The following is a 23,282-nucleotide window of genomic DNA, read 5'->3' on the forward strand; positions in this document are numbered from 1 at the left end:
ATAGTACAGACAGTAAAATGGTTCCGTCGTGAAAATTAGTTGTATCACTCTCTGGGCTAAATGAATGGCAATGAATGAAACAAATTACCATCTTCGCTATGTAAATAGGTTCCTCTACTCAAAGTCACATCACATTGCTTTACATTAAGTGTCCCCTGCTCGCAAGACTGATTCACCAGTCTTCCTCACTGCTTTTTACCCTTGGGAGTTTTATCTGTCAAAAAGTTGTGAGCAATGCAACAAGTCCCATGGCTTCCACACGTCATAAGAGAACAAAGGAAATAAGCAGACATTGGATGTCTCAGTCTCATCTTCTGTTTTGCTATGTGATGAGCACACGCATTCTGCTGTTGACAATACTCGCGGACTTACCGACTTACCGTGATTCGTCGGTAGTCCATAAGTTCCTTTGAGCAGGACAAATATGTGATGCAGATCGTGGGGTCGACTTCATGCAAAAAGAGTTCCAAACAGACAGCTGGGAAAAAAACATGAAAAACATGTTTAAAGAGATTTCTTTCTTTCATTCATGTTTCTCAATCCACCCAATCATTTGCACCACTGTCTTGTCTGTGTGATCAGACCACATTAATCACTACATCATTAGCTCGTATAAATACTGCTGAACACACACCACATAAGCAACAGCTATCACTGCATCATCACATAAGCACATCGGATCAGACGAGTTCAGATCTCTTGTTAGCATCAACCATCCGAGGTACCAATCAGCAACAGAAAAGTGACCAGGCAACACTGACTTCCATACTACAAGAGCCAACCTTCAGCTCAACACCAGAGGGGCTTATACCGGCCTTTGCAGGTTTAAAAGACGCCTCGCTGCTCTCACAAACTTGTTCCTCGTTCATAGGACATGCCACCGCAGACACTTTCAGCATCTCCTCGAGTCCAACAGAAACCACGCTGCGCGAGAGCTTGACCATGCCACCAGCATCGACAGGCATTCCACCATCGTCTCCAAAATCAAGTAACTTGACTTTCAGGTCAGCAGCACTAGTGGTGAACGCGCAGAATACGCCTCGGAAACCACCTGGCCACGACCCACCAGTGACTTTTATGCAGATCGTGGCCTCCACAGAGTGCATAACGATATCGTATTTAAATTCCAGTGTGCTAAGCCTGCTAGGGTAAACATCTACGAGCCAGCATCCAGATCTAAAGTTCACAACTAGCTCGCTTAGATCTTTGTCATCGGATTTAGTTGCGCCCTTCACTTTCAGTGAAACCTCGATAAATGTAGGTTTCATCGACACCGCAACAGCACGACTAGGACCAGTCAATGCAAGGTACGGATCCTGCAAGCAAGAACTGTTGAAGTAAACAACAGTGTTTTGTCTATCAATGTAAAAGACTGCATATAGTGGACTGTAACCAATCTATTCTTACATGACCTAAGAAACACGGACAGGAAAAGGAATCTTAAATATAACGACTTGAATCTGACAGTAGAAAATGCAGAAATATAAGTGCAAGTTGTTAGAGAAGGGGAGGAATGAAAGGAATCAGAAAGGTTTAAAATACGAACTTCCTCGGTGATGTTTTGGCAGCCATTCCTCGGACGCTGGAATACTATATTGCGCTTGTGATCCAAGACATCGCGCACAGCAACGATACCAAACACTTGCAGTGGCCAGCTCAAAGGCTCCTTGATCGAGGCGACCTTGACCGAAACGATCTGCATAGTTTCCATGGTCCTGGTATCGTACTCATCCTCCGGAGTAGGGTAAGTGTAACGCATGGCCGGGATAGATGCTGCATCACATGTGTAATTGATAGTAATATAGTGCAAGAATTTACTATTTTTAAGGTCTAAGAGTCCAGGAGGAGACAAGAATAAACATACAATCCCTCCAGACAAGAGGGCAAGAATTTACTATTTTTAAGGTCTAAGAGTGCAGGCTTTGGTAGTAGAAACAAGGGCGAAGACAAAATGAAATAAATATATTTAAACTAGATTAAGTGATCCAATTTCAGGAGATATTTGGGATGTGTGGTGCCTATTAAGTTGGTGGGAAAATTGCTTGTGTTCCACATGTGCGGCTATATATGTGATGCATGAAGTGTTCAGCTTGTGGGACTAGCTACTGGTTTCCTTGGTTTGGTTGAAGGGGATTTGCAATTCGGAATGCAGGTATGATTGGAGGAGGGACCTTGGTACTATTTAGTTTGCTCTTGCTGTCTTGCACAATATCAAATTGATGGTTCCATTGACATAGCAGATAGCACAATACCAGAGAGGATGATGATGAGGAGACTTTACTAGTTTCATGGAAGTTGGCGCCGTGGATTCTGGCGAAATATCGGTTCCAGAACGGGCGGAACCTAGAGGCGAACGACTCCTCCTCGCACTGCGCCCATTCCGTCTCCTTGTCCTCGAGCCGCCTCGCCTCCGCTACCTTGGCATCCTCTTCGGCCTTCGCCTTGGCTACCCTCGCGGCTTCTCTAGGCTTCCTCTCGGCTAGACTCGCCTTCGCCACGTCGATCTGCGCAGTGCCTTGTGCAGCCTTCTTTGCCCAGCTGGCTCCCTTCCCCTCGGTTTTCACCCGGCCAACAGATGAATCATCTCCAGGGCGGCGCGGGCAAGGTCGATCGTCTTCGTCGCCGCCGCACTTTCCCAGCTCCTCCTCCGCAGGTTTCATTGTCGGGCCGGGCCGTTTCCAACAGAGAGAGGACGCTTCGGCCCTGACCAGCTCGTCCCTTTCTTTTTCTTTTCTCCTAAAAAAGCTCGTGGATTTCCAATAAAAAGACACGAAAAAAGATTCGCCCAAACAAAAAAAAACTCGTCCATTTTCAAAGCATAAAAAAGAAAAACTCGCGTACACCGCGTTTGGGACTCATCTGCTAGTGAAAATCAATGGGAAAATAAATTTGAGTAAGATGGAGTAAGAATAGAGGAGCAGCACCTGATCAGAGCAATTTAACTTCGAGAAACAGATCATGGCTTTATGTTCCTAATTCAAGGTCTCAAAAAACTGAATAAGTGAAAGGCCAATACATTTAGGGTGCCACTGAAACAAATCTTAATAATTTCATCTGAGTACATAGTGAAACATCAACTATTGGGACATGTAAGAAGCTTCTCCCTCGACCTGGAAATGAAAGAGAAAAGGAGTAAAAAGGAGCTAATTGCGGGAGTAAGGACCTACTGGACTTAAATATAATCATTGGCTCATAAGAGCACAAATAGATACTCCACCACAAATATACAAGGGGATATTATTGATGGTACCTGACATATTGACATAGATCAAAGGTTTAGCTTCCACCCTACACATATGCTTTTAACTGTATGACTTCCAATAATGTTCTTGGATTTTTCTACTTCTCAATTGTTTACAGGGGCATAAGGACCTCTGCTATCTCTGCTGCGACTTCTTGGATTTCTTGTTGAAGGAACAAACACACTCTGTGACAGATAACAAGCCATAAGGTCACATTTGATGACTATCAAACATCCTATCACTCAGAATTTTTACAATCAGTACATGATTAAACTGCAAAATACCATTTCCTTATCGGAGAAAACAAGATCTAGTTCGCATTGAGAATGACAGATATCTATACAATTTAAATAATGCAGACCTATCTTATATACTTATTAGTAATGGAGCTTATTTTAATGCATCAGTAATTGCATAACAGACTCATCTTGAAATAGTCATAGCAATGTATCATTAATTCTGGTGGTACTGGAGATAAAATAGGTGCAGAACAAGGTAAACTACTATAGAAAATGAACCAAGTGCAATGAATAACTCATACACAGAAAGCATGTTCTTTACCTTAACTTTTTGTGGCAAGCTGACCCAAAACTCCATGTTTGGGATGGCCTAGAGTAAAGGAAAAAAGTAAGACAAGAATGTGGTTTGGAGCATTAAAATGGTTGAAAAAATTTAATGCATGATGAAAGCATAAAACTGGAAAATAAATTGTAATGCTCGACACTAATTTGTAAATTACTGTTTACATAAAAGACAGTGTACATATCAACGCCAGCTGATGGTTAATTCATGGTGCAATTTGACAAGACGCACTATGATTTAGTTAGTTTTATTTTGGTTTTGCTTGTTCATTTTACTGTAGTCAACTATCTTTTAAGTAATTCTCCAGAGATACAGGAAAAAGGACGGAAATTCAGCACAATATTAACAATAGAACAAAACTTGATTTTCTAGGACAAACATTAACTTTTTCAAAAATTAAGTAGTTCTGCAAAACCACACTTTTGTAATGTCGTAATGAAGTGGCACCGGTCCCTGTTCACGCCAGGATGCCTAATCATTTCTGCTGAAATCCCAAAGAGTGTGGTCCATGAAGCAGCGATAGAGTTTGGTTTTGTGAATCTATTCCTTACTAGTGTACTTCTTTGAAGAACTAAGAAAAAAATATTTATTTACTCTAACAATAGGTAAGTCACTGAAACTGAGCTTTTCACTTGAAACCATATTTTTCCACTACTGCCAAGTATATTCCAAGTAATGCAGCTGAATAACAAGTCACTCGAAACGAGCTATAACTTTTGGCCCACCAACTTCGATTTGGGGGTATGATTTGGACATTAACCATTTCGGTCTCTCAAGTCTCAGCACTGGGCTCAGGCACAATTTCAGATCTATTTTGGTATCTCGACTTAGTGAGTGGATCTAACTTGTTCTTCTTGGTGAAATACTTCATAAATTTTAACAGAACCTTTGCCTGACCTATCTATAAAGCTGAGAGTTTAAACAACACAGGAACAGCTGATCGTACCCCAAAATAGCATGAAGTAGATGTAGTAATTATTGCATAAAATTAAGATCAAGAACCTTATGCAGGATTGGCATTACCTCTATAGAACGAATCCCAAGGAAATAATATCTATAAATTGCACCGATCAAAATATACCCCCCAAAAAGGCACAACATTCTGCAAAACAGTTAAATATTAATGAAGCCAAAACTCAAGAAGTGGAAACTTTGCTGGCACTGAGTAATCCCGACGAACATTCATCAATAATTTTAACAACTAATTGAGGTTTAGTAAATAAATGCAACTCAAAAGAACATACGTTATGAACGAAGTTCTTAGCCATCCCCAGCCATTTCCAGAAGAAGAAACTGATCTTGCACAACCAGAGGGGTGTCTAAGTACTGTAGCCTGTGAGATACAACTTTATTAATGTCATATAAGAAAATCTGCCAACCCAAATTGTACCATTTTTGAGAAACTTTGTGTACCCACGTAATCACAATTTCCAGAGTGGCTAAATTTATCTGGTAGCTGAAAAAAACAGGGAAGAAAGCAACACAGTAAAATAAGAATGAAACATTGGCAGAGAAAAGAAAAGCATGTTAACTTGAAAGAATCTACTCACTTGGACTACAGCTGAATCACAGAAGATAAAAACTGAAATGGAGCACTTTGACGAGGACATCTTGACAATGACACCCTTTTGAGGATTACTTTCATCTGTTTTTCCCCGGTGAAAACAAACCACTAAGTAAGATTCATATAGCAAGGATATTGGGGGGCAAATTATACCATGATTCTTACCTATTAGAGAGATGCGAGATTCAGATGCCCTTCCAATGGTTGTGCAAACATCATACCCTGCAGAAAGCAAAATGTATACGCTGAGCACGAAATCACCAATACCAGTAGCAACAAACAAAACATTGCAACTCATGTTTACACAAAAAAATATGAATAAAAACTGCATATTGGGAAGTGGGAACTATACTACTAGTCTTCCCCGTATCCCTAGGTCGCCAATTTAACCTATATAATTTAAATTATATAATGCAAAAATTGTATCATTAGAAAATAGAACATCTAAACTTTCTAATGATATAATTTTTATAACATATAACTAATGCTAACTTGATCAAATTTGCGACATAGGGATACGCGTACGCCTAATAAACCGTGAGAGAGGGAGTAATAACGATTGCAACTTAAGGAGTTCTAAACAGGAAGTAGTAATCATTAAAAAAATGCATGGTGTTAAGTACTTAAATGTCCCACCACTCTAGTATTATACGTGATGCACATTAAAGATTCACCAAGGAGAAAAAACTGGTAAAAATATATCGAATCAAGACAACCGAAGTACCTCGAATGTAATGTGACACAAGTGCACTGCATTGGGTGCCACACCTCAATGGACCACCACAGTCCTAATTTAGCAAGGAAATGGTTAGGACAGAAAAACGAATCAACTAATTGCAAGAAGAAAATAGTCACAACAAAATACAGGCGACATATCCAAATGCATTCCTACAAAAACATTATCCAAGCAGCATCATATATTCACATTACCGATGGATTTAAAAAATATTTGTGGGTAGATGGATCTAATTAGGTTAATCCTTAACATGGGAGTTTATCATATCAAGCTTCATGCACTAGCCAACGCAACCAAAAGTCCGAACTGATGGAAAGGGCTAGGCAATTCACATATACACTTTAGCATATCTAAGTTTGCCAACAGATGCAAGAGCACACTCTAGCACATGAAAAAATCTATGTCCCACACACCACATGCTACTTCTTAATGCTAACTCGGTATTCAATCGATGCAAATAAGCAGAAAAGTATGCATTTCTAACAGGCAATGCTCTTCTATGAGACAACTCCACTGTTGAATACGGTGAATGGATTTCTTACTGAAACAGAGTTCATTCAAAAATTATTGTATCCATGCAGCAATCATGACATAAAAGTAACATTCATATCATGTATCTTTATCTAAATATTTTGCTTGGGTTCGCCTTTTTATGCCCTGAATTCTGGAGAGCAGTTTTACATGGTCAGTCTGGGCTGCAATTTGCTGGGTCCTTTGGAATGTTGAAACAGAGCGTGTTTTGATCATCGTATCATTTGTTCGCATATGAAAGTTGTATTACTACACTCTGGACCTTTCTTTAATAAAGGGCAGGTCTCCAATATTTTATTTTCTTTTAGAGAAAACTGCCTGTTCATGTAAGCAGAAATATTTACACGGGGTAATGCTGCCTCATGGCGAAATCCTAAGAATAGTGAACACAGCCTTAGGTGGACAGTCTTACGTGGTCAATCTGGACTGCAATTTGCTGGGTCCTTTGGAATGTTGAAACGGAGCGTGTTTTGGTCATCGTATTATTTGTTCGCATAGGAAAGTTGTATTGCTACACTCTGCTCCTTTGTTTAATAACAGGCAGGCTCCAATATTTTATTTCATTTTAGAGAAAAATGCGTATTCATATAAGCAGAGATATTTACACGGGGTAATGCCTTATCATGAAATTCTCACAGTAGTGAACACAGCCTTAGGTGGATCTGGGCCACCTCAATACATAGAGCTGGCAAAAGCTAGCATCCAGTGTGAAGTTTCTTCCTGGAAAAAAGGTGCTCTCTCTCCATCTAAACACCATAGAAATGTAGTTTCTTGAGCTAAATCATGAGAAGATTCAGGCTAAGCCAATGAGGTATAATCAACACAGAACCAGATAAAGCAACAAGAAATAGATGGACTTGCCTAAAAAAAGAGATTGAAAATCAGATGCATCGTGCGACTAACAATCACAAACGCAGAAGCTAACCCAGATAAGGAAATTTACTAAAAACTTTCCAGTTGAATTTTGGGATAAGGGGAGTACCTCACAGCGAAGACAGACGGGTGGGTCAAAGTTGAATATCATCTGATCGCACAGCTGCATATGACAACGAATGAGGGAAACAGTTACGAGTGGAACGCAAAATGCTCCAGGTTACATGTAGAGGTTCCCTTTTGCAATCACTGTCCACCTTGTTGTACTATAGCTTTCTAACATGTAGGAGAAAAAAAAAGCCACAAATAAAGTGTATCCTAGCAAAACGAACCTGGAACCAGATTACTGAATCATTCATTGCAACCTTGTAAAACCTGAAACACAAGATGCCCATTGTTACGGGATAGAGTGGAAACAGATATAGCTAGTGACAGTACCACCGTGTTAACAGCTGACAGTCTATAAACACGTGATATGGGGCTGCGGTACTTGGGAAGACTGAAATCCTTCCACAAATAAGCACAAAGAATATTTAATCATGGTCTCAATTTTCAAGAAACAAGCCAAGCGGGGACCAACGCATAAACATGGTGAGAGATCTTGCTCTGCTCTCCATGGAGTATATATACAAATCGCCTAACCGGCCAATGATGCGAATGCTAATAGGTGTCCCCAGAACTCCACAGCATGTCATCCCCGGATGCTTCAACCTGGCAAATTAGCACTGCACAACAACTTCTGGAGTTCTGTATACGCTCACTTCACAGAGGAGTCGATAATAATAAGCATTTCGTCAAACACGAGAAGCGCGTCTCCGCCAATCACGAGGAATCTAACCGTGGAGGTAGTGCGGGCAGTGAACAGTTAGCTAGTTACCCATCTTCGCTGAGGACGCCGTGGCGGTGCGCGGGCGTGGGCGCCGCGAGGCTGAAGTTGTAGAGCGCGCCGCCGCGCGCGACGGAGAGCTCGCAGGAGCCGCCTCCAGCTTCCCCGGCGGCTGGGCAGAGCAGGCCGAGGCTCCAGGTTGCCGCGACGAGCAGCAGCAGGCGCAACTTGGTTGCCGGCATTCGAAACGGCGGCGCGGCTCGGGGAGCACCGAGCACGGCACAGAAGAGCCGGACAAGGCGAGCGGCGAGCTGTATGGTCGCAGCCTCGCAGGGCGCAGCACGGGCGAGCTGAGCTGACGGGACGTGTCGCGTTCCGTGTGTCTCTCGTGGTCCCGGCCGTTGTGGCCTCCGCCTCTGTGCGGCGCGGCCTGCATCCCACGTGCTGGCCTCGGTTGCAGCTGTTAATTATTACTCCAGAAGACGACGACAGGCAAGGTCTGTATGATACTGTATATTCTTGACCACATTTTTAGTACAGTACTATAAAATCAAAACTTAATTGCTAATAAAGTTCACATCAAAATGGCAGTACTAGTAGTAATATGCTTTTTATTGCATTATTCAGTCGTTGCTGGGGTTAGCAAGAGGCACAGCTCGTGTTACACAGAAGCGCAACTCGTAAACAGTTCGCGTCCCAGCTTTGCAAGCATATCATCAGGAGTTCAGCACTCGCAAGAACCTGCGTGGTCGTGGACACACACTTGCACAACGACTGCCGCTTGATCATTAACCATCTAGCTGCGCACCAAGGCGCCCCTTCCTCCCCGCCGCTGCCGCTGCCGAAGCGGCCACGGTGACGTCCCTGGCCACGTCGTCCAGAACACCACTGGGCGGCGGGGCCGACGATCCGCCGATACTGTGGTGGTGCCCGTCGCCTCCGGTGTCATCGTCGTCGCCGGCGTCGCAGTACCCCTTGAGCATGTCCCCCTCCTCGGGGGTGAACCCGATGACGGTCAGCATGGCGTCGGCGGCCCAGCAGCGCTGCTCGATGACGCGGATGGCGCGGCAGCACCCGGGGCCCAGGTACGCCTCGCCGTTGAGGAAGAAGAGGATGATCTCCCCCGTGCACGACTTGATGTCCATCAGCGACTCCCAGCACTGCTGCGGGCCCTCGCCCTCCAGCCGCTCCGCCAGGCTCGGCGCCGGAGCGAACCGGACAAATGTCACCGCCGTCGTAGTGGTTGCAGGACGAGCACCTGCCGCCGACGCTGTGGCGGCGGCGAGAAGGAGCAGGAGCGCCGGAAGGAGGGCGCGAGAAGATGCCATCTTCTTGGTCGACTCTAGCTAGCTAGTGATGGGTAGGACGGAGTGATGCGTTCATGCTACGGTGTGAGACAGCTGATGATTTATACTGCAGTACATGACGATCATCGTGCTAGCAGTAACTCTTGTAAGGTGAAAAGCCTTCGATTTCAGAATGTGGAAGGCATATTTAGTGGTAGTGGTGGGCATAATGCCCTTGGTTTAGTGTTAACTGCAACGTAGAGAATATGAAAAGGTCCGCTTAATTTGGTGCGATCATGCATTCAATTACTCCAGTTGCGTGCTTATTTGGAAGAGCAAAGTGTACTCCTACTCATTTTGCAATGTGATGTCCATGCATTTTGTTGTCTCCGACCGGTGCACTGCGGGACGTACGTTTTCAGTCATTCTATGCTAACATATTGAAATTGTATTAAGCATGCATGTTGTCTTTTGGTCTGCAAAAAAAAAAAAGTGCAGGAAAGTGGATCGGCATGCAAAACTAGTGGTACAAGTTTGAAAATATTGAATTCCTATGGCGACCTATTGCTAGAACTAACAAAAGAAGGGAGTGTTTGTGCAATTTTTGTGGCACTAAGAGCATCTCCACCAGCTCCCCCCGGGAGCGAAAATGGGCAAGCACTGGTGCCCCAAACGACGCCGGCTAATTTTCGAGCCAATAGAATCACCGGTAACCCCGTGCCGGACCCTTCGCCAAAGGCGCGAATCGGGCGCGCCGGCGCCTCGCGAGGCTGAAAATTTTGGGCGTACGTGGGAGCCACCTGTCATTGACGCCTGGGCGCCGCGCGGGATATTTTACCGCCATGACGCCTGGCCGGAAACTCTCCCGCCACGGCGCCGTGCGGGAAAGTCTCCCACCACGACACCGCGCAGGATGTTTGCCGCCTCGCCGACGGTCTATATTATCCCTCCTCCCCCGCCATTGCTGCAAAAATCCTAGAAAAAAGCACAATGTGGGATTCGTGGGACGAGACGGCGCTAGAGGCGGCCGTAGAAGTGGTGGAGGTGGACCCACAGCTCGCAGAGTACGAGGCGTGGGAGGAGGCGGCGATAGCGGCGACCGTAGATGTCTACGGCGCGGGCGAGCGGCAGCGCCAGGAAGCGGAGCGGCGGGAGTGCGGGGAGGCGCGGCGGGAGGCGAAGCGGCAGCGCCAAGAGGCGGAGTGGCGACAGTGGGAGGAGGAGAACCGGCTGGTGCTCGAGGAGGCGGAGCGGCTGGAGTTCTAGGAGACGCGGCGGGCGGTGGGAGGCGCTGAGCCAGCATCGGTGGGAGGCTCGCCGGCAGAAGGGGTGGGACGAGCTTGCGCTGCGGCGGCTGCGGCGGGAGGAGACGCAGCGTCAGGATGAAGTCTACGAGGGGCGGCGTTTGGCGGAGATGCAACTCCGACTACAGAGCTAGGAGTTGGATCACCGTCGGTGGCGGGAAGAGCTGGAGCAGCAGCTGCGTCAGGAGGCGGTGACCACGGATAGAGCCGCCTACTTGACGTTCGTGGCGGGGAGAGCAGCGAGGGATCGGGGGATCGACGACGGAGGAGCAGCGGAGAGACCAGGGGAGAGAGCATGGGAGAGAGCTCCGATCGATCGTCCACCTCCACAGACCCGGGTGACCAGTAGCTAGTAGGCTAGAGAAGCAGGTTTCAAATGTCATTCGGGGTCAAGGAGTGAATAATGTTTTACTCAGATTTGACCGAAAATATTATTCATTCATCGATCCTGAATGACATTAAAATGAAACTCTAAGTATAAATATGTAGTTTGTGTAAAAATACTTTTATCGGGGCCGCCTGTTTGGGGGCGTTGGTGTGGGAACTGCTCCCCCAAATAGAGGATACAGTGTCGGCGCCCCCCAAACGGAGGTGCCGGCGCCTCTGCCAGCGACTATTTGGGGGGCGCCGGTGGAGATGCTCTAAAATGAAACAGAAGTTTGGTGGTATTTTCCCAAACCTTGGATCTATCACTGCTATAAGACCAAATTTCTTCATTTATATTACTTTACAAAGAAAGTGGAAATGCAGATCTATTACTAGATGGTTTATGATGCAGAATAATGAGCTTCAAATACAAAGTGTAACTTACACCAGAACATGAAAGGTTTGGGTAATACCATCAATGATCTATATTATGAGCCACGGTTGAGTTGTCCACAAATGTAGGACCCTATTTATACTGTCCGGGTTTCTCTTAGTACTGTTTTTTTTTTTAGATGTCCTGGTAGTTAATACATGGAAGAAGCATGGGGTATGGTTTCTTCAAATATCATGAACCATTAGAAACAGCAACTCTTGTGTGATTTAAGGATCTCAGCAAATCTGATTAAGGCTAGAGTCATCTAATGAGTACATCAGAATTTACACAACTTCACAGATACTTGATAGTGCACTAAGACATCCAGCTGGGCCTCGAAGTAGCCAAAAAAAAGGCTAGGAAGCTACATCAGACTAAACTGTAAATGAAAAAACCCCAAAGCTAGTATCCACAACATGGAAAATGTCGGGTGAAGGGAAGTAGAAGCAGAAGCTCGAATTGCAAGTGCAAACAGGCAATTATCGACAGATGGATCAACGGTGGTTATCAAACCTAGGCCATTGAAGCTGCAGCTCTCACCACTCTGATCATGCTGCTGATAGTAGCTGTTGAAGGCAAACGACACATTCCCAGGCCAGCCAATACTTGTGCAGGAGCCACCAGGTGACAGAGCAGTACAGTCGGCGTTGGAGCAAGCGGCGGAAAAACTGGAAGAAACATTGGACAAATCCTTGTTGTCATCCAGCACGCACCATTTCGACGGAAGATAGTCCACATCAACGGCATTCTTGAGAGCCTTAGGACCTTGGCCCAAGTTGACATGATATTTGGCTTGGCCATCAAACGTAAAAACACCGTAGTGTCTCTCGTAACTTCCGCTTGCTGTACTTTGTTGATCTTCGTCTAGAAGGCTGTAGAGGTATGTCTCAGTTGGAACAAATTTCGGGCGAAGTGGTGTCCCAGATTTTCTCGCCAGGTGGTTAACCAGGCCTGTCATGAAGGATTGGGCAATAGCTGGAGTTGCATTCACAGCTCCATCTGTTGGCCATCCTGCTCTCCCAACCATGATGCTCATGTTACTGAAACTGGCTTTAGTTAGAGCAGTGACCACAGCATCTATGCTCGCGTCAAAGTAGTTGTCATACTTGTTAAGACCATCGTTTAATGGACGTGACATTAGTTGGAACAGGTAATAGTCCAAGGAAATATTCTTCTTCTGTCGAAAGCTCAAAATCGGATTCAGCTCGATCATAAACGGTGAACTGTGATTAGCAAGAAACGTGAGGAGCTCAGCCATGGTTTTGTTAACATCTGGCCTGAAGTAAGCTTTGGAAGGCAGAGTAGATGCATTCTGATATGCATCGGAGCTACAAGGCACAACAACTTTCATCTTGCTGGATAACTTTGCATCGTCCAATGCCTGTTGAATATTTGCTGCTGCACGAACCACAAAAGGTTGAAACTGCTGCCCATGGTTCAGAAGAAATGGATCGTCTCCAACAGCAATATACCTACAAATTACTTTGCTCATCAATAAAGTATACAATATCAAGAAATCGTTGATGCATGTATGAAACAAAACAGATTGCATTGTTATGAAACAGACAGTTTGCTTCAAATCCTGGATTCACCTCCTCTACACAGCAATGCAATCTTGATCACAACCACTATTACCTAACACTTCACTATAATAAATTCAGATTTGATACAGATATAAGAAACCCATTTGATAGTGAAGAAGGATCTCTGCTACTTAACCTAGAAAAGAAATGAAGAATGCTTATCCAGGAACCAAAATATCCCCAGAAGCCAGAAGGCCAAGTTTGTAACAGATGAATACAGTCCACAAAATACGCGTTGAAGGTTGCAGCTCTTATAAATAATATAGTCCACCCGCAAATATTCGGAAAAACTGATTGGAATTAGCAGTGCAATACATCCAATTTTCTGATTGTGAACAAGGTCAATGCAAGTCCGTAGTATCTTCTCTAGCTCACCAAGAGAAATTCAACACAAGTCAGAGGCAGAGGGCATGAAACTCTGTATAATATACACACTTACTAGCACACTGGTATGTCATTTGTTGAGTCTTCTGAAATCATACTTGTTTGATTCATGAGAAAAAAAAACCTTGAGATACCTAGTGCAAAACCCCGGTGGGCTACCGCAACATTAGCACATTACCTACTACACATTGAGGTCAACCAATGCACTAAAATAAACCAGCATGCTCCATCTTCAGCTCAGATTGGTCATCTGTCAACATTATTACTCCCTCTGATTCATATTAGTTGCCACCAAGGTTCAGGAAAGCGGAAAAAAGCGTCGCTTATGCGCGCTGAAGCGCAATGCGGAGGCCTTCCGCATCGATTGCATAAGCGCTTAAGCGGAAAAAAGAGGGAAAAAAGCGCCGCTTATGCGTGCTGAAGCGCTAAGCGGAAGGCCACCGCACCAATTACGCTTAACACTTTCTTGAACCTTGGTTGCCACAAATATAGATGTATCTGGACATATTTTAGTTCTAGGTACATCTGTATTGGTGGCAAGTAATACGAATCGGAGGAAGAAATGATGTTGGTTTTGAGCATGTCAGCGTGCATGATCGGAAAATACAGTGGCCATACTATTTCTAAATATAGCAGCACAAGAAATTGGTCAACCTTAAACATAGTTTAGACTTTGATTTCTTTATTATAGTCAACTAGTTTCATACACACAGTAACTATGTAACGAATAGGCATCGTCCCTTGGCATTTCATGATACAAGATCAGTATAAAATGCCATGTCGAACAGAAGAAATACAGTATATCGGTAAGAAAATGGAATTGCCGCATTGGAAGGGAGGAAGAGGAATGCGGCTCTTACTCGAACAGTACACCGGGGGCGTAGCGGGTGACGTTGTCGTGGACCCAGGCGGCGGCGGCCTTCCTGGAGGCGGCGAGGGGGCGGAGCAGCTCGTTGGGGACCCCGACGGTGACGGCGACGCCGGTGCCGGCGAGGGCGGCGAGCGCGTCGGGCGACGCGGCGGAGAGGCGCACGCGGGGCACGGAGTTGGGGAGGAGGAGGTCGCGCACGACCTGCGCCGCCGGGAGCGGGTGGGACGCCGCGAAGCCCCAGTTCACGCCCACCGCGGCGGCCGGCGGCGGCGGCGCGACGGCGAGGAGGAGGAGTGGGAGGAGGAGCGGGAGCGGAGGTGCCTGTGGCGGCAGCGGGTGGCGGGCGACTGGGCCGCATTGCCAATGCCTGGTGTTCCGGGTACACTGCCGCCGTGCTGCCTACCAAGGTCGATGTAAAATGTACAGGGGGATTTGCTCTTCCCCCAAATTTGCTGTTTCTACCGTTTACACACTGGTTTGCAGTTTCGGACTCAGAGGCAGAGGCAGATGATTATATTTTTTTAGGGTGATTGTATATTTCTACCTCAGGTTAAGTAATTTATCCTAATGTACTTGTACTTGCCATTACAAAGTATGCAGATATCTACAACATGCATATATACCACGCGGATATGCCCTAAGAGCATCTCCACCGCGGACCTTAAATAGGCGCCGGCAGAGCGTCAGCAGAGTATCCTCTATTTGGAGATGTTGCTCTCCCACCAGCGCCCCAAAATCAGCGGCTCCGATAGATTTACAAAGTCAAATTCAAATTTTGAAAACAAAATTTGTATAAATTTAACGCGAATTCAAATTAAAAAAAACATCTAGCGGCACTAGGAGTTGAAGGCGCCAGGTCGTCGCCGTCGTTGCTGGATGACACGAAGGACTAGCTCTCGGCTTGGTCGGCCTTCTCCTCCTTTGGCGCCGGCGGCTTCGATGGTCTAGCGAGGTCGACGTAGTTGGCGTCGTGGTCCCTGGCGGACCACACAGCCGCCTGCCGCGGGTCCAGCGAAATATGCCGGTAGTCTTCGTCGACGGAGCGGCTGACCATGAACTGTAGAGCGGGGAACTCCTCGTCGTCGCCGTCGCCACGGAGGGCCACCTGCGCCTTGGCCTCCTTCTCCCATCATTTCTTCTTCGCCGGCTGAAGTGGTGGCGAGGCTGCAGCGTCCTCCTCCTTGACGCGGGAGCGGCGGCCCGACCCCGTCGTCCGACGGGCCGGAGCAGAGGACGCGCACCTCGCCTCATCGCGGATGACTACGCCTCCGGAAGGAGGCGCGGGTGCGGCCGAGCTCGTGCACGCGACGACAGATGACGATCCGGTGCGCGAGCTTCCGGACGCCGCGGTCCTTTCCGGCGCCCTCTGCAGGGTCGGCGCCGGCGCCATGCCCACCGCCTGCGGGAAGTACACCGGGTCATGTTGCCTGTCGCCGCGGACGCGCGGACGGAAGCCGTACTGGCGGAGCGTGTTGTCGATGTCGCGGCCGTACCACCAGGCACGGCGGCCGACGGTGTTGAAGCGGCCGCTCGAGCGGTTGCCGTCCACACGAGCTCAACAGCGCGCTCGTCTTCGAAACACCGTGCCCAGGCCAGGCTGTCGAGAGCGTTGTCCGGCAAGCTCCTCTCCTCCGGCGTCATTAGGCTCCGCCGTTCCCTGGCGAGGGCCCGCTTCTGTGCTCCTGGCGGCGGCGGCACGGCGAAGCCGGCAATTTGTGTTATATTATCACGGGGATGCGGTACCAATACAGTACGTCGGCCTCGTCGAGGCTAAGCTGCAGCGAGCGGAGCACGCTGCCGCCGGCCTGGTCGTTGTGCGCCATCGTCGGCAGGGTGCGTGGGAGGTTTGCGCGGCGGTTGGACGGCGGTGGCTAGGGTTGGACGGCGGGGAACAGAGAGAAGTGCATGCCGCTGGGGTTTTAAGGGAGGCGGCGAACACGCATTGAAGGCGCGTGGGTAAGGTAGGTGGACGCCACGTGGCCAGTCACCGTCCTCGCCGTTTGGATTTCCGCGCGGGAGGCCATTAACGCCGATGAACAAACTCCCCGTGTCGTTTCCGATGCGAACCGCCGCGTCCTCTCGCTAACAAGGCGCCCCCACCCGCGAAAACCGTCGTTCCGCGAGGCACCGGCGCGCCTAATTCGCGCCCTTGGTCAAGGGCCGGCACGGGGTTGCCGGCACTTCTATTTGGCTCGAAAAACCGCCGGCGCCATTTGGGGCGCACGGGTGTGAGCCCATTTTTGCTCTCAGCCCCCAAAACGTTATCGGAACCGCCGGTGAAGATGCTCTAAGTACACGGCTACAATTGATGACCTGGGCACCCTTTTGAACACCGATGGACAGAGTGATATACCCGAAGATTCACCATCCCACTGAGACGATAGTTAGTTTTGTTCATACTTTTATTCTCATCTTCTTGTGGGCACCGAGGCGGAGCCCTGGTACTCTTTTCATGAATTTCGTGAACTGAAAAAAACAGAAACATAGCACAGCATCAACAACGTAGCATTCTAGCACCAGCACTCCGGCAGGGTTCGCACCAGCTAGACAATGCGGAGAAAATGGAATAAGAGCACTAAGCTGGAGAGAACGTTTTCTGTAGTGCCGTTGAGGAGGAAGAAAGGGAAGGACTAATAGGCGACTCCATGTCAAGGGTTTATTGGTAGGGTTTAAGATGGAGGACGAGGAAGAGGAGCAGTTACAAGCGGCCAAGGATGGTGGGTTGGTCACTGCATAGGAAAGAAGTCAAAGAGTTCACACGCTTCGCCACATAATAAACCGAAATATGTTTAATTAGAATTAGCAAAATCAATAACTACAGCCAATACAGAAAATTGGAACACAAGTGAGAGGGGGGCTAACATTATGCATTAATAGAATCATAGGAATAAACAGAGCAATATTGGACATAAAAAACACTATTATAGCAACAAAACTTTGTAAAACTCCAGAGAAAAATAGGTACTACTCAATCAAAAAGTAAAAACCCTGTACTGGCTAATGAACACCCAAGATGACACTACCAGTGAAGCTAAAGGCTTTATAAGCAGGGCGATTTAGGATCTTGGCTGGTACTATACAACAAATCTCATCCAAAACAACTAACGGAGACTCAATCTGCATTGACGCCATTGTTCGTAAGGTCGATGTCACCCATTCCTGTGTCTTCCTCGTCCTCACTGTCATCATCACCAGCAACCTCCGCGTTTTTCTCAACCAGGGTATCCAAGTGGGCATTCAATAGCTTATCTTCCTTATCACTCACCTGTTTATATAAAATGCAAATAATACAAAAAATAATGAATCATGAACTAGGAAAAGCTACTATGTAATTTTTAAATAGCCAGGAGGTACAACTGTGTTAAAACATTTATACTGGAGATTTCGAATTAATAAATCATGTGGAAAACTTACAGCTCTCGGTGCTTCTTTCACTATTAGCTTTCCTTTGTGTTTTTCAATCGCTGCTGTGCACGCCTTAACTGCAGCAGTGAGTACTGAGATGCCTTGGTCCTACAGAAAGCAGAGAAGTGCAAAAGATCAATTATTATTTTCAGCAGAGCTGAAACATTATAACTTCCAAAAGCAATACCAAGACTGAATGAATTCAGATACATGAGGTCTACAAAAGATCAAAAGGCACCTTACGATTTGCATGCATTTACAAGTTAGTTATACACAGAAGACATGCTCAAGATATTTCATGCAGATAACCACTGTTACACAATATGAGTAGTTTCGGTTTTTCTATCAACCTGTTGATTAAGCACAAGCAACAGTGAAAGCGCTCATACTCAGAAAAAGAGATTAACCTGAATGTGGCAATTATAATATACACATCCTTCCATGTGACTAGGCAATCAACTCTATTTCTAGATGACAAGGAGAAACAACAAAACATAGGTTATATATAACTAATTACCAAACATTATATGCAGTGTTATAGGAGTTGTGTTATTGTTGCTGTAATCAAAGATTTATCGCACATAGGAAGATCCACAAGTATAGCACTACAACAGCCATCCTGATAATTAGGATACAAATTGATCCATGTCATTTCCTTTACCTGAGAATTAGTACACCTAATCAATCAAGAACAATATCATGAGCAAAAGCCTAATGTTGACTGCTAATCTTACATCCCGTGTCAAACTAGGAGCTTCTTTCTATAAATGAGAACTTGTCAATCTAAACAATCAAGCAGAATTCCATGAGCCAAAGCCTACATGAGTCATTAAAAGAGGCTGGAGAAAATACAAACCTTGTCAAGAGTCTGTGTAGTCAGAACATAAAGAGGAGGAGCAACAAGCTTAATCTTCACAGGACAATTAGTGGTACCAGCAGCTTCAGCCTTCCTCATGGCTTCCTGCAATTTCAAATAGAGTAAGCACCACAAAAGATTCCATTAAACCCTAAAGCAGAAACATGTGTTCAACAAGAACCTTAATGTGGAGCACCCCATCGAACTGGAAACACTTCATCTCGACGTCTGCACGGATCTTGAGTGGCTGCGGCGTCATCCTCCTTCTGATGTTCTGGACCAGGGTCTCCTTAATCTCAGGTGTGACAGCAGGCAACACCTTAGTCACCTGCAAGTAAATTGAAGTGCATTTCTAAGTCAAGAACTCCTAATTTAATTACATCGAGTATCATTGGTGATCTATTAGTGGTTACATGAAAATTGTATTTAATCAGTCAGATAAGTCAATAACATCTGACATTGGTGATTTAGTAGTGATTACATGTAGTAATTGCATTTTATCAGTAAGATCAGGACATAGCGTATATATCAGATTACGAAATGGATGTGCGATATTCGGTGGGGTGGACAAGGACAACGAACCTCTTCGCCATCAGGGCCGATCTCCTTCTCCTCGTAGGTGAGCACGTCGAGGATGGCGTCTGGGTCGGCGACCACGAGCTTGAACGCCTCGAAGGCGTGGCCGTACTTGCGGTAGAGCGGCCAGCCGATCCGCTGGTAGATGGGCTCGAGGTCGATCTCGAGCGTCTCAGCGACGTGGCGCATGATGGAGTGCACGAGCTTGGACTTGTTGTACCTGTCCTCGCAGGAGCGCGCCTCCTCCTCTGAGACCCTGCGCTTGGAGAGGTCGATGTAGCCCTTGTCGCGGTCGACGCGGAGCACGATGGCGGGCTCCTGGCGGCCGACCTTGATGAGCGAGGAGATGGAGCGGATGCGGCGGCGCGAGAGCTCGGAGAAGAGGATCATGCCCTCCACGTTGTTGTACTCGAGCAGCGAGACGTAGGCGCCCATGTCCGCGATGTGCTTCACCTGGATCATCACCGCCGCGTCCACCTCCGGGAACCGCGGCTCGTACATCCGGCACTCCAGGTTCGGCATCGCGCCGGCCGGGCGGGGCCCCGGGCCGTCGCCGGAGCTGCAGGGGGCGCGCGGCGGATCTAGGGTTTGCTTGGGTTTTTTTGGTCGGTGGGAGGGGGGCGGCGGGCAGAGGATATATGCTGCTTTGTTGTGCGCCACTCTCTCGGGCGGGGCACGATCCGACGGTGCTGGCGGGCTTCTGGTTGTGCAGGTTCGTGTGACGGTAGCGTATTCTGCGTAATACGTAACTGACGTACCGTTTGCGGAGAAGAGTGGCCAGCTCGTGCAGCTCACGCCAGAGCCACCACCGGATCCCCTTCCTCTTCCTGCCATTCCTTGCGCCGCCTCTTTTCTTGGAGCGGAGGAAAGGAGGAGGACAAGTAGCCGCCGGGAGGAACCTCCCGGCTCGTCCCCTTCTCCTTCCCCGTCCCCCATTGCCTCCTCTCTCTGCCTTTCTAGCGATTCCCACCCGCAGCTTCCTCCGCCGCCGCGCTACCGGGAGGGGAGGGGAGGGGGCGGTCAGACTGCGAGATGGCTTCGCCGGAGGCATCGGCGGCGGCCGGGGATGCGGCGGCCCAGACGGCCGCCGTCGAGGTGGAGCCGATCCGGCTGCCGTCGCATGAGGACATGAAGATGCAGGACACGTACAACAACTGCGTCGTCCGGAGCGTCCTGAGTGGTGTCATGGGTAACGACCTCAACTCAAAATCTCTTTTACTCGGTTGCTCGTACTACTTAGTTTCGCCACGGCTCTCACAACGGGGAAACTTTGAGCAGTGTTTGTTTGTTGTACTGGGAGCTTGGGGCACAGAAATGTGTAACTGAATCATGATAAAATCCAATGTATATCCATGTTCTCGTCGAGTGGTATGCTGTCGGTGTTTGGATGGCGTGACATGGAGGCTAGAGGTTCATTCTTTAGATTGTTAGCTGTTTACCTGTCTGTCTCCAAAGTTAGATACAAAACAGTGCTAGTTTTGCAACAGATGGGCTTAATTTTGTTCCAAGGAGCGGCAAAACGTACTAACTTATGTATGTTGGGCTTTGTTTGTTTAGAGCTGTTTACTGTTAGTGACCTTGGTTGACACGAAATCTTTGCAGGCGATGAAAGAAAACCTTTTTTGATCCCGTTTCAGTGAACGTTCATGCGAAACAAAAGTCACAATGTCATAATGGAGATGCCTTTTTTTTCCAAATGAACTTGCCTTGGGGAGTTGGGCTGTAAAGTTGCTCTAGTGATTTGCCATGTAAAGTTGGGGTCATGGAAGAATCGACTCGATAAAATTTCAGTACAGAGTCGAAGAATATAGTGTATGTGGCTGTGTATATTACCTTTCCAAGACTTAACTTTGAAGAGTTTGTCTTTGCAAGTCTGTCAGATGGTCAAGGATTAAGAAAAACTAAGTTTTTAACGAATCTGAAAGAGCTTTTGTAGAGTCAAGGATTAATGATGCACAATCTTTTTTACATCAGCCTATGATGTGGAAGCATATATTGCCCAATTTGTCTTTGTGCAATGACTTATTTGTTGATGGTTTAGAGGATAGAACCAGTGATGTCGATACTGTGAGTATCAGTATTTCCCTAAAGTTTGGCATTTGGTAACTAAGGTAGAAGCCATGTGTGCTAATGACTCTACTCCCTGCGTACCTATTTACTTGGCACACACACATTTCTACTTCTAGCTTTGACCATTAATTTATAACTTATGAAATATATATTATTATACTATAAATGTATATCATCAAATTCCTATTCAAAAAGTATTTAAATGATATAATTTTATGACAAAAATGTCATGCATTAATAGCTATTTTTTTACTAAAGAAAAATGAGGGCGCCACCTAAATGGGGACTGAGGGAGTAGTGTTCTTATGCTTGCCCAAAATTTTTTTTTGCCTTCTAAACAGCCTGGAGTATCAGGGCTTATCCCACATGGGGCCTAGTTACATCTGATCTGCATAATGCTTCATACTGTGGACTTATGGAGTATGCATAACTGTTGTTGACTGCATTGCTTACATTTGATAGGTGGTGGTCTTGGTGTAATGATGGGACTATTTCTTGGAGCTTTGGAGAATCCAGTCATGGCAGAGGAGATGACAGCAAGGCAACAAATAGTCTACCAGGCAAAGCAGATGGGAAGGAGAAGTATGGGCAATGCTAAGACCTTTGCAGTAATGGGCCTGATTTTCTCTGCAGTTGAATGTGTCGTAGAGAAGGTAGATGCAATGTGACGTTTTTTTTCAATTGTGCGCAGTTTTTAAGAATTTATACTTATTTGGATACTTTGAATTGTCATGATGTGGCAGGCTCGGGCAAGGCATGACGTTACCAATTCAGCAGTAGCTGGTTGTGTTACAGGAGGAGCTTTAGCTGTGAAAGGTAAGTTTTTTCTGTAATAATTGTGAATGAGATCCAACATAATTTTACCATGAATCAGTCTATGCTCTCAAGTTTATTTCCCTGGATGCGATCATTAGAGATGTTTAGGTTGACTTGAGTTGGATGAGCCGACATTTCGTTACGGATGTAGGAAAGGGACTGAGCACACTCAATCTTACTCGAACATGAAGTCGGTGTGCCCAGCCATCAGTTTATGTCCCAAATTCTCTATTCTCATATTTCAGATACTTTGTGGTACTTGGGAGTTTGGAGATACTTATGCCTGTTATGGTGTTTTGATAACTTTCCTCATCTATAACTTATTTTTTTACTGCTTAGCCAATGTTGTGATCGCTTCTTTTGAAATAGTTGTTTGGTACTTATGATCCAGCTAATTTTAGGAGTAAATAGGTCTTATGAATGAAGACAAAACCATGGACAACAATTACCAATCGCTCTAGCACGTCCAACATCCTATGCTGTTGTTCGTTATGTGGCTCCATTCGAAAGTTCATCCTCTTAAGGAAATTTTTATTTCCTTGCAGGTGGCCCTCAAGCTGCTTGTATGGGCTGTGCGGGTTTTGCTGCCTTTTCGGTGGCAATTGAGAAGTTCATGGATCGCCATACTTGAATCAGTGGTGGAAACATTGCATCCTCTATACATGTCAGTAAATCAAGTGGTCGTTTTTGTGGCAAGCATTAGCAGGATTCAGCATTGCCTGGAGAACTTCTAGTTATAATTTGCAATATTTAGTGGTTGTTACATGTATCCAGGGATCTTGTAACCTAAGTTTTGTAACTTCCGGCTATCCTTGGCACTGAGTAGCTATAATTCTAGCAGTCTGTCTGCCGATTCGATGCTATGTTATGTCATTGCTGTAATTTTACTGATGCAATAGCAGACTGCTTCGGCTGGGCTGTATTTCTTCCTCCGAGTTTTAGCTCTGCCAGGTGCCATGATACAATTTGTTGATAGCC

The 23,282-nt window shown here is 46.4% G+C and overlaps 6 protein-coding genes across 6 annotated transcripts; 1 reads left to right on the top strand and 5 right to left on the bottom strand.

The window, feature by feature from the left end:
- Positions 1-577: 577 nt before the first annotated feature.
- LOC124695449 lies at positions 578-2,660 on the bottom strand. Its single transcript, XM_047228295.1, has 3 exons — positions 2,282-2,660; positions 1,547-1,773; positions 578-1,316 (listed from the first exon to the last, which is right to left on the bottom strand). The coding sequence occupies exons 1-3, from the start codon at positions 2,658-2,660 to the stop codon at positions 729-731; spliced, it is 1,194 nt and encodes a 397-aa protein (XP_047084251.1). The 3' UTR covers positions 578-728.
- A 411-nt stretch (positions 2,661-3,071) lies between these two features.
- Positions 3,072-8,596, bottom strand: LOC124698135. Its single transcript, XM_047230655.1, has 12 exons — positions 8,406-8,596; positions 7,861-7,903; positions 7,638-7,691; positions 6,113-6,176; positions 5,554-5,610; positions 5,375-5,469; positions 5,242-5,280; positions 5,069-5,157; positions 4,848-4,926; positions 3,804-3,851; positions 3,251-3,427; positions 3,072-3,110 (listed from the first exon to the last, which is right to left on the bottom strand). The coding sequence occupies exons 1-11, from the start codon at positions 8,594-8,596 to the stop codon at positions 3,347-3,349; spliced, it is 840 nt and encodes a 279-aa protein (XP_047086611.1). The 3' UTR covers positions 3,072-3,110; positions 3,251-3,346.
- A 546-nt stretch (positions 8,597-9,142) lies between these two features.
- Positions 9,143-9,682, bottom strand: LOC124695450 (egg cell-secreted protein 1.1-like). The gene has a single exon (XM_047228296.1). It carries the CDS (start codon positions 9,680-9,682, stop codon positions 9,143-9,145), a length of 540 nt encoding a protein of 179 aa, XP_047084252.1.
- A 2,401-nt stretch (positions 9,683-12,083) lies between these two features.
- Positions 12,084-16,222, bottom strand: LOC124695452 (glucan endo-1,3-beta-glucosidase 9-like). Its single transcript, XM_047228298.1, has 4 exons — positions 16,075-16,222; positions 15,846-15,980; positions 14,571-14,928; positions 12,084-13,215 (listed from the first exon to the last, which is right to left on the bottom strand). Exons 1-4 carry the CDS (start codon positions 16,220-16,222, stop codon positions 12,108-12,110), a joined length of 1,749 nt encoding a protein of 582 aa, XP_047084254.1. The 3' UTR covers positions 12,084-12,107.
- A 1,205-nt stretch (positions 16,223-17,427) lies between these two features.
- On the bottom strand, positions 17,428-19,962 carry LOC124702246 (eukaryotic translation initiation factor 2 subunit alpha homolog). Its single transcript, XM_047234368.1, has 5 exons — positions 19,425-19,962; positions 19,024-19,170; positions 18,843-18,947; positions 17,996-18,094; positions 17,428-17,846 (listed from the first exon to the last, which is right to left on the bottom strand). The coding sequence occupies exons 1-5, from the start codon at positions 19,938-19,940 to the stop codon at positions 17,694-17,696; spliced, it is 1,020 nt and encodes a 339-aa protein (XP_047090324.1). The 5' UTR covers positions 19,941-19,962; the 3' UTR covers positions 17,428-17,693.
- A 325-nt stretch (positions 19,963-20,287) lies between these two features.
- On the top strand, positions 20,288-23,233 carry LOC124702247 (mitochondrial import inner membrane translocase subunit TIM22-4-like). Its single transcript, XM_047234369.1, has 4 exons — positions 20,288-20,607; positions 21,951-22,141; positions 22,232-22,304; positions 22,850-23,233. The coding sequence occupies exons 1-4, from the start codon at positions 20,451-20,453 to the stop codon at positions 22,933-22,935; spliced, it is 507 nt and encodes a 168-aa protein (XP_047090325.1). The 5' UTR covers positions 20,288-20,450; the 3' UTR covers positions 22,936-23,233.
- The last annotated feature ends 49 nt before the right edge of the window (positions 23,234-23,282 follow it).

This window comes from Lolium rigidum, chromosome 3 (assembly GCF_022539505.1).
Source record: "Lolium rigidum isolate FL_2022 chromosome 3, APGP_CSIRO_Lrig_0.1, whole genome shotgun sequence".
In the NCBI taxonomy this organism is placed as follows: Eukaryota; Viridiplantae; Streptophyta; class Magnoliopsida; order Poales; family Poaceae; genus Lolium; species Lolium rigidum.